The sequence below is a fragment of the Strigops habroptila genome, chromosome 3 (assembly GCF_004027225.2).
Source record: "Strigops habroptila isolate Jane chromosome 3, bStrHab1.2.pri, whole genome shotgun sequence".
NCBI classification, from domain to species: domain Eukaryota; kingdom Metazoa; phylum Chordata; class Aves; order Psittaciformes; family Psittacidae; genus Strigops; species Strigops habroptila.
The window spans coordinates 14,850,000-14,861,183 of record NC_044279.2 but is presented as its reverse complement, the minus strand read 5'-3'; the positions used below and the strand labels follow the sequence as shown (position 1 = coordinate 14,861,183).

General features: G+C 37.5%; 1 protein-coding gene across 2 annotated transcripts in view; it reads right to left on the bottom strand.

The window, feature by feature from the left end:
• Positions 1–474: 474 nt before the first annotated feature.
• Positions 475–11,184, bottom strand: part of PIK3CG (phosphatidylinositol-4,5-bisphosphate 3-kinase catalytic subunit gamma) — a 35,164-nt gene continuing 24,454 nt past the window's right edge. For both annotated transcript variants that reach the window (XM_030480283.1, XM_030480284.2), the window contains exons 8-11: positions 10,045–10,175; positions 9,322–9,433; positions 7,387–7,544; positions 475–2,499 (exon numbers count right to left, since the gene is read on the bottom strand). In XM_030480283.1, the coding sequence (XP_030336143.1) occupies positions 2,218–2,499; positions 7,387–7,544; positions 9,322–9,433; positions 10,045–10,175 (683 nt within the window). In that variant the 3' untranslated portion in view covers positions 475–2,217. The remainder of the gene's footprint in view (positions 2,500–7,386; positions 7,545–9,321; positions 9,434–10,044; positions 10,176–11,184) is intronic.

Sequence of the window (11,184 nt, the reverse complement as noted above, 5' to 3'; positions counted from 1 at the left end):
TGATAAAAATCATCAGCCTAAGTTTAGTGCAGGACTAAACTGCTTTCCTCTGGATGCAGATCTCTTGTAGAGAGATCTTTTTTCTGCAAATGGAGGCCATTTCCCTTGAAGCTGTGGTTAGCATTTATTTCCCCTTGCTGGAGTTAAATTTCGCAGTAGATCTACTTTTAAAAACTAGAAACTTCCTAAAATCTTCAGATTTTTCTTTATAGAACAAACCAAGAATGAATAAATTGCTCTTAGAAAGTGGTAATATTCTATTCACATTTTACAATTATAATAATTGCAATTCTAACATTCTAGACTATTAAAATTGAGATATCTGACATCATATGGAGTTATTACTATGGAACTAAACCAATTTCTCTCAGTGGGACTTCAAATATGATTTCTTACTGAGCTTACCAAGTAACTGAATAAAAAATATTTGCATGTATTTTGTGCTAAGCTGCCTATTCATGAATGATAATCAAATGAATAGAACATGTCAATTTATTTCAGATCTATAAAATACACATCTAAAAATATAATTTTACAGACAATATTCAGTTTATATCTTAGTATGGTCTTGAGCCTATCTCGCACAGAATAATAATGTAACAGAACAACAGCATATTCTACATTTTAACTTTTTAGATTTCCTTAGCTAGAGCCTGCCACATACATCAAAAATAGTTGTGCACAGTAACCGACCAAACATCTACATTTCAAGAATAGATTGGCTGCATCTCATAACTGAGACACCAATTACAGTACGTTTATTAAAACTCCTTCAAGAATAGAGTCAGTAGTAACAGTGGTAGCAGTAGTTAAAATCTGAACAGTTCTGCAACATGATCAAAGCAAATGATAACAGAAGTAAAAAATTCAGTTAATCATTTATATGTAATGTACAACCCATGTAACACTACAATGAAAGAGGAAATTACACAGGCACAAGTGCAAAAAAGCAATATTGTAAGCCATCTTCTCTCTTTGGTAAAAATCAATTAGCAGGAAGTATACAATAATAATTCAAGTCAAAGACTAATTCATGCTGTATGTTTTTTTCCTGTCCTACCACAGGCAGACTTGATGATTTGCAGGCATCCTACAGTAGAGAAGTTAAAATTTTGCTTAACACTGCCCATTTTTCCTCTTTTCAGTTTAAATATTGAAATTAAAGATAAGCATTTTTTTTTCTTTCATAAATAGCTTTTTCAGTAGTAGAGTCTCTTAAGGAATTTAAAAATAAATAGCAAAATATACACAATTTCAAAGATTACATTTAATTCCTTCTAGGTATATCCTGAAAATATATCACCAAAGAATAAATAACTTTGGGTTTCTCAAATATTTGGTAAAATGTCAATTACTCTTACATAAGGAGTTTTCTCAGGAATAAGGAAGTACCAATGTGTTTTCTACAAAGCTTTTACTACACAGGTGGAATTTTAGTAACTTTACAGTAAGAATAGAATCTGTAATATAATATGGATATTCCTCATCAAAAAATACGGTAAAAAAACTTTCAAAATGAAACCTTCAAAATTCCAGGTTCAAACCTGAGAAATTTCCAGGTAACTCTGAAGTTCTCCTGGCAGGACAGTCAAGCTCAGTTGTCTATGTCAGGACACTACAATAAGAGTAAGGTTATTTTCTCTAGTGGTAGAGCCAAAGCTGTTTCTACTGACAATACATTAAAAATCCAAAAAGGACAAAGTGTTAAGGAAGGGACAGAAGAGAAGGGTGTGGGTGAAGAACACTTGAGTGTAAGCCATCCTGAGAAAGAAGTGAATTGCCTACAGGGATTTCAATAGAGCTATAGATATGAAATAAATTCTTCTGCTTTTGAAGGGCTTGACTCTCCTGAACAATTAGCATCATTGGGGATTTCTATTTGAATTTGCAGGTTACCATCTTACTCAAGCTCCTCCTTCATATTTACTTGAAATTTTTGCTAAAGAAAACAAGAAAAATGCAGGCCACATCAGCAAAGCATCTAGGGAAAAGAATCCAGCAACATGAAGTGTCATTGGACATTAAAAAACAAAGAAAATCTTAACTGCAGGAAGATCTTCTGGAGGGGCAGAGCAAAAGTTCTTGCCTTTTTAGAAGATCCATTTAAGCTGCCAGCAAAGTAAAGGCAATTTTGACTGCTCATTTATTCTGAATTCATAAATAACACGTAGCTTCACTAACCTCCTATTCACACCCACACTTAATTTACATAAAACGTTAAGCAGAATGCTTTTCTACTCCTTGTTTGATTCCAAGCACAAGATGTAAAAACCAGTTAAATTGCACAGTCCAGCCCTTATCTCTGCAAACCTCTATCTGATCAAGAAAATGCTTTTTGGCATCTTCTTCGCTTTTTCCTACTGTCAGTGCATCCCGGATATATTCAATATCCTCTTTACTGGTTAACTGGGGCATTCCAGTCATTAGCATCATGGAGAACAGGATGATCAGCAGGTTTGTGTGGTGTCGAAGAGCTAAATAAGCCTTTACACATACGTCCTACAAGAGAGAGGAATTTTTTGTTAACTGATGAGGTGACTGAGAAGGGTGGCGTAGGAATTTCACAGGACTCTCATTCACCAACACTATTCAATCACTCGAGTACATCAGAGAGAGGAGACCCAACAGCGCTGTTCACCTGAGCAGAAACACGAAGTCAGCTTTTGCATCTGTTACTCGGTATTACTTCGTTCATCACCACACCGTGGGGAAACAAGTATTGTTTTGGAGTACAAACTAAAGCTCTTTTTAATAATACTATATTAATTACTGAAGCATAAAACCTTACCTTCACCAAAATTTCAAATTAATTTTCCTAATCTTTTTCTGTGGCCACTAAAAGAGACAGAGATAATTCACTGTCTTCCTTTCCAATTAGTATGTTCCCATTTAAAGACCATGGCTGGCAAGTGATACTGAATAAAGCAGCACCTCCAGGGGACTGTTCTTCATTTTATACATATATCTATTAACTTTATAGAGATGATGGCTTATTTAATGGAGAAGATTTCTCAGGCTTGGTGTTCTGAGACATTTTTCGAGCTGACGGCTCTAGTTTTCAGGCACACCATCTTGCTGTAGGACTTCCATGTTTCCATACTGTCATGCTGGATTCCAGAAATTTATTTTTCACAGCTTTTCCACTTTCATATATAAGTAATATGTGCTTAACAACATAACCTTTAGAAGAACGAAATTTCTGCAGTGTGGAAAAATGAGCTATGCTTTTTGAAAGAAATTTAATACTAAGTGACTAATACATAAAATGAAATTATTATTTCTTATATTAAATTGATTACTCATTTAGTTTTAGAAATAACATCTTAAGGAAGACAATGCAATGAAGAAATCAATCATATATTAGAAAGGTAAATTGGGCCTGCAATGCAGTAATGTAAAAAGATGAAAAATATTTCCGAAAAGGTCAAAATCAAAGCTGAAGCATGGTATTTCTTACCCAATTAAATATTCAATTTAACCTTTCCACAAATGTATATGAATTTATTAAAGAATTCTTAAGAAACTCAAATATTTTCATATGAAGTTCCAGCAAATCTCATCAGCTCTCTAGAGCACTGTTTAATTTTTGACAAGGTATATGGGATCTTTTCTTCCTTAGAAACAGTAAGAAGTGCACAAATAACCTTAACATTTACCACTGTTCGCATCAGTAACACCAGGACAACCAACCAGAGAGGTTAGGAAGCTAATAAGGAAGGAAAATGCTATGTCAAAGATCTGTCTGTAGGGTTTCTTTTTCCTGTTGCCTGGGCCCTTAAATCTTTCACTTTTCCAAATAAATTCTGTCCTGAAATAAGATCATACTTATGAACTTTAATGTTAGTTTAGCTCTAGCAAAGCAGAAGATAAATCGCAATGGACAAAGCATAATTCACAACAGAAAACACCATCATCTTATCACAGGGATTAGTTTCTCTCTATGCCACCAGGGGAAAAAATAAAAAAGAAAAAATAAATTCTGCCTATGTATTATCAACTTCAAACAGGGAAATCTTGTCACAAGAGTTAGTGTGTGTTTTGTTCCCCATGAAAGAGATGAAAGCTCTTTATAGTTATATCAAAGAAGGTTTTACATTTCGGTATGGATGATGCATCTCACTACTGCAGGTGTCTGAGACAGAAAACAATTATGCAGTCAAGAACCTGGCATCGCTGCATTGCAAAGGCAGTCCCTTACAGGCATTCAAAAGACGAAAAAAATTATGTATCTGCCTGTTACAGTTATTTATTCAGACAGGAGCTGAATGGAGTTTTGAATTAACATCTTCCAAGGAAACTGATTTTTACACTTCCAAGAGAGGCAAAGAGAACCAAAAATAACACATATGTATGTGTCAAGATGTTTACCATGGGATTAAGAAGAAAGCTGCTAACTAATCTAAAGCCATAGACAAAATGACAGGAGCTGAGGAGAAACCAAAATCCTGTTGTCTAACAGACAATAAAGAACAATTATTTTGAGAGCTTGAAGCTGTCCTAAGTATAGGTATCCTAAAGGTCGGGCATTTTCATAATATAAAGTGTCCAAGTTCTGTTATACAGGGCATCTCTTCCCTGTACAGCATACAAAAAGTGTTTTTTAACGATGAATTGGACACCCTTCTGCTTTCTGTCACCTTTATCTGACAATCAAATACATCAGATTTTGTAAACAAAAAGTATAGAGGAATTTTATTAGTACTGAAAATAAAGATCTCTGTATCAAGTCAGCAGAGTAATGAAAAAATAATGAATCAGACAAATTGAATATAATGAATAAAAAATGCATTCAAAATCTAATGCAAAAATTATCAAAGACAATTTTAGGCAAACTAATAATAAGTAGGTGGACAAAGCTCAAAAGACCATGAAGATCTTTCTACAAGTAAAAAGTGGAAAGCTGCATGCACAAAGGATTTAAGAGAGCCGCATTGGTTTCAACCAAAGGCTGGAAAGGAAATACCACCATGTATGACACTTACAGCAAGAGAAATCTGGACAGTACTAAGGCAACTGGAAAATTCATAGATGGAACAGAAAAATACTTGTCTTCTCAGATCAAGTCATGCTTAAGTACATCTTTGCAATTAGGATGAAAGACCATCAAATACTGCTTTCTACTAAACATTTCTGCAATGTCATTAATAACCTTGGGCCTCTAGTTTTCATTAAACCATCACAACGAATGCAAACAAAAAGGGAAGCAACATTTGGATCAAGAGCTAATGGGAATGAGCTTTATTGCTAGTTCCAGAAAAGTTGCCAAGCCACTGAGAGCTTTAGAAGTTCACTAATAACTATACTCTGGACAAGTTTATTTGTTTAATTAACTTGCTCTGACACCTGCAGTATGAGCTATGGCTAGCACATCTATATGGACTGTATCCAATAGGTGACAGAGAAATAAAATTTTTAAGAGTAGATATTTTAAATTATTAAAACCACCAAATCCTGTAAAAAACCAAACCATTCCTTTAAAGTACAACTTATTTTAGTGCAGTTGAAGTACAAATCAATGAGAGATAGTCTTAAAAATTAATGAAGGATAAATGCGAGACTTTCCCATTAATACATGAAAGAACCAGCAGACACAGTGAATGAATCCCGCAGTATTAGGAAACATGATGAAACCAGCCAGTTGAAAAGTGAAGCTATAATTTTGTTTACTTTTGTACTCTGACCATATAATTAAAGCATATATTTTTTTACAGAAAAATATGAGATGCAGATCTTGCTCTTTATTACTATTTTAATCTCCTTTCATCTGGTTAATGGCAGTAGCAGATACGACATTGGCACTATCACAGCATTCCTAGACCATCTGCACTGGTGGGATGGTAGCAGTATTTAGAAATTTGTACCAGAATAACAGAATGTGTATTTGGTCAAACCCAGGACTGTATGATGAAGGTATGGCTTATTGAAGAGAGACTAAGACCAAAATCCCCTTCTATTGCTTTTGGTGTTTGGGTTGCTGAAGTAAAGGTCAGATGTTCTCTAGAAAGCTGGAAGATCCATATATATGAACACAACTTTACCTCACTGCAGACACTAACAGGTTGATAGTCTTCCAATTCTCCATTAGCACACTTCACATTTTAAACTATTTCCTGCTTCCAGAACAGAGGTCCTCTATGAAACGACCTACCCCAGCGTGGCGTTTCAGCCCCACGCTTGCACATGGCTTACAGCTGTGGCAACAGCATCTTTCCTGCTTGCAGCACAGCTCACAAGCTTTTCTGAGAGCCTGGGCTCAGTATTCCCACAGCAAAACCCACCCTGCTCTTAAATCTTTTGAGCTACAAGCCCCTTCAAAACACCTGCACTGTGATAAAGCCAGTCCTTGTGCAAAACGAAGACTCAAAAGTCACACCTCAATCTTTAGTTATTTTCAGAAGTCTGGGCTCAAGGATGACAATCGCATCGTTATTTGCTGTACAGTCGTGTATATGTTCAAAGGGGCATATTCACTATCCAGCTATAAGAACCTTTTTTAGGTACTCAGGTTAGAAAACCGGACTCCTCACCGGGAGAGAGAGATTGGTTTATCGACAGGGAATCCAGAACACCTAAGTTTGGCTTTCGCTTTGACTCACACTCTGAAGGAGACTTTTTAATTTGATATTATAGGGAACCTGCTTTCTAAATCAGGCACTTATTTAAAGTGCTTAAAGATGAGCACAGGATTAACACCCCAGACATCCATTTTCTTCTGCTCAGCCACTCTCAGCCATTTCATTAAACACACTAAACAGCATTTTGCTTTCCTCAGGTCCTACACAAGCTTGAAAAATCACAACTTTTTTTTGAGGGGCTCAATGGCAAATAGAAGCTGCAACAGAATAGATTTTTAACACCGTTATTTTCTTTCGGAGTGTTAAGTCCATTCACTTCACAGAACCAGAATCTGACACAGCTTAGGGTCACTGCAGATTTCTGTTCAGATGCAGTAGTGTTTTGCTCCAGAATGCAAGGGCAGAATCAGGAGGGAATAACACCAGCAAAGCCAGCTGAGGAACACCTCGCATTGCTCGTACTGCACAGCAGCCTCTGCTCAGTGCTATGAGTCTCTAATTGCACAAATACTGAAGCCTTCTACAAAGACAATCAAGACAAGAAACAAAGAAAGGACTGCCTATCTGGTCTACTGCTAACTGAAGCTTTCCAGTGTGGCTTTGTGGATGTTTGAATTCTAGTACCCATAATCCTGCAGATAATTTTTGCTCTTCTTTGTTGATAAAATATCCCAGAATTTTATTATGATTCGGTAAATTTTATCAACGTAATACCCAGGAAATACCTTTGAAAACTAAGGCATTAATATTCATTTCAGAGGGTAAAAAAAACATTGCATAAATGATTTGCAGCTAGACATTCACTATTTACCTGAAATTTATGGAAATGGAGACTTGTCTTCTTTCCAGAAGTCCCCATGACAAACAGAAAATCTGGAGTCAGCACAAAGGGAACTCTTTCCTTATTAATTCCAAGGAAGCTTTTGTAATTCCCAAGAATATGGCCAAAATCAATATGGAAAAGGTTACCTTCGTAAAGAGAAGTCACAGTTAGGCTCAAATACAATAAACTGCCAAGAACACTTCAGCCAGTTTCAGAGTCCTGTCAACCTACCAAATCTACTCTCTGCAGGCCTCTCAGACTGACATTCTTATAGCTTTTATCTTTCAAGACAGCTCCCGTTAAAGACTAAGGCAAACCTGATCCTGACCACAACAGAATAACCATTCTTTCTCTCTCTCCATTTCTAATGACCTGCCCTTCATTTTCTGCCAATAGGCTCTAACATTGTCATGTCATGATGTTACGTCACTTCATGTTATGTTATGTCATATAATGTCATTATAGAATCATAGAATCATAGAATAGTAAGGGTTGGAAAGGACCTTAAGATCATCTAGTTCCAACCCCCCTGCCATGGGCAGGGACACCTTGCCCTAAACCATGTGGCCCAAGGCTCTGTCCAGCCTGGCCTTGAACACTGCCAGGGATGGAGCATCCACAACCTCCCTGGGCAACCCATTCCAGTGCTTCACCACCCTCACTGTAAAGAACTTCTTCCTTATATCTAATCTAAACTTCCCCTGTTTAAGTTTGAACCCATTACCCCTTGTCATACCACTACAGTCCCTAAGGAAGAGTCCCTCCCCAGCATCCTTATAGACCCCCTTCAGATACTGGAAGGCTGCTATGAGGTCTCCACGCAGCCTTCCCTTCTCCAGGCTGAACAGCCCCAACTCTCTCAGCCTGTCTTCATACGGGAGGTGCTCCAGCTCTCTTGTCATCCTTGTGGCCCTCCTCTGGACTCGCTCCAACAGCTCCATGTCCTTTTTATGTTGAGGACACCAGAACTGCACGCAGCACTGTTGTATTATATTTATTATATTACATATAATGTTGATAAGGAAGCATTTCTTTGTCTTCTTTTCCTCATGGACTTCTGAGGAACTTTTTTACTGTAGTCTTCAATTAGCTCATTTCTGCCTTCAGGGTAGTACTTCTCTCTAACCTTCAACTGGTAAAACTTTAACTATAATATGTTTAATATTAAATATACAGCCTTCTAACTAAGCCCAAAAGTATTTTCTGTCTCTTAGCATTATGTAAAGACTAATTATGAAACAAGTGGTTCATGAAACTGGAAGAAAACTCCTGCATATGTATGGCTTGTTCAGGGATCTATTCTGTAAAATTCAGGATGAAAATGTGCAGCTACCAAAAGAATTCTCCAAGGTTGCAATATGAAAAAGCTGTGGTTCTTTCAGGAGGATTGCAACAGCCCCACAGACTTCAGTAGCAAAACCAATACAGTCCACATACACTTATTTTCTAGGGTTTTTTACAAAGGTATATAAAGCAATTATGTTCCTCGAAGTGAAAATAGTCCAGTAGCATCTGAATTCTGACACAGATACAGTTCTACTGACCACCATCAGAACCACACCAACACTTCAGACAGGTGAACAGCTGTCTACTTTTTAGATTTTTTTGGCTTTTAGGTCTTAGATCTAGATGCTAAAAAAAAAAATTAGTTTTACATTCCTTGGGACTTAGTTTGTAACAAACTCACCCTTGGAGAAGAATGGTGTTATTAATGATAAGTATCTAGAGCCTACATGAAGGCCAGAACTGGTGATGATACATTTCAATGTCAAAGGAGGACCTGAACTTGCAAGCAATGCTGACAGAACCGGATTGTGTCTCTTCATTCATTGTTAAATGCATTATTTATTAAAATTAAAGATAAATCAAGTGAAGTATAAACAGTCCCCTTTTCTTCCATGGCATTCTCAAAAAATAACTCACCTGTTTCTGTAATCATAATGTTGTCATTGTGCCTGTCTCCTATTCCAAGTACAAAGGTTGCCACACAGTATCCAGCACAAGAATAAACAAATCTTTCCACAGCTGCCTGAAACTAAACATAAATCTTAGAGATGTTAAATGCTTCAATGCTAGAAACTAAATTCAGTCATTCTCAAAGTCATATGCCTTTCTTTCAACACGTACCTATCAACTGTCTTATAAAACACCTCGCTGCACAGCAGAGATTAAGATCACAGCCCTGCATGGCACTCGCTGTACTGTGTGATCAGGCTCTATCCCTTAGCACAAATAAAATAAGCATATAGTTGCCCATGCTTTCTGAGAAAATAAGCTGGCAGAAAGCTCTAGTAGGTCAGTGGACCTACCAGAGCAAAGGAGTTGTGAGTACTCAAACCTGTATTTAAATCCTCTAAAACCACACTGCCTTCCAGCATTCTTGGATGTCCTTTCAATCTGCACCTCATGTATCACTTCTAAATACCACTGACAAAGAAGTCATTTCTAAAGCATCTTGTTTCGCAGGAGCTCAGCTGCCAGCTGGATGCTAAAGGCTCTTTCACAGACACCCGTGGCTCGGTACAGGGAAAATGAATGGATTTTTCAAACTCATGTCAAGTAACACAAACACAACTGTATGGGCTCTGTGCTCCTAAATTAGTATGGTGCATTTGAAAATCCTACTTGAAAATTCAGAGAACTCACCTTCTCTTCAATCATGCATCTTTCCTTGAGCCACTGGTTTAGTATTTCATCCTTAAATGCACCAGTGTTGCCAACTGTACTCTGTTGAATTTTGGCAATTGTTGTAGCGTCTTTCACAATTTCAATCATTCCTAGAGAAAACAAGGACGAAGTTAGAAGTTATTAAATTTATACCAAAGTGTATTAAATTAAATTTTAAACTGCATTTTTAAAACCAACTGCAGAACTTCATAGGTTGTGAGCAGAAATTTATTTTACAAGCAACAGTGGTTCTTGTTCATTTCCAGATGAAACCAGTCAGAGCTTGTATCTAGCCTGGCATCCTGAACTCCTTCATGAGAACACAAAACCTTTTGAAATGGAAAGAATCACATGATGAGTGGGGACCCTCTGCATAAGGATTTTCCCAAGGAGAGGAACTATCTCCTTTCCTGATCCCTTGGAGAAACCCTGGTACCATTCACATTCCCACCTGCTTCTCTCCAACTTCACAAGTTTGAGGAGCTGGAGAGAAGCTGCTGCGCTGCAGCAGCCAAGAGATGCAAATGCTGTCAGAGCTGTGGCAGAGGAACGAAACTGGCCTTCCTGCAGTAAATCCAATTTAAACTTCAATAAGTGTGCATATGCACAGAAAGGTTCAGAAATACCAATACACAGTGAGGTTCAGTAGTGGGATTGCTGGTGGAAAGCTCTGGCTGTTGGGCCCCAGGGGTTGGTCCCTAAACTGAACAGATCCTCACAAAAGCAAACCAGTACATCACAGTAGTATGGTGCAGAAACAAGGACTTGTACTGTTCATACTAACATGGCACGCAATGAAGGGGGAGCTAGAGAGAAAAGCAGAAACAGAGACTGCGACACAACTCTGCACTGTAGCCAAGACTAGCAAACGCAGTCTGCCCTCACACCAGGCATACCTGTAGGGAGGAATGTCAGATTTTAGTTGAACTCATTTGGTAACTGGAAATATTATATTTTCTTCCTCTGATTCATGTTCAACATTGTCTTCTAGGTAAAAGAAGCTCAAGCTCAAAGATAGGCAAGCAAACAAATCCCTTTCTTCCCAAAGTGATTCAAAGCAGTTTCTGATTCGGTTTCTGGTTTACTCTCTCTGAAACGGATTTATTTCTGTGTAAGTCA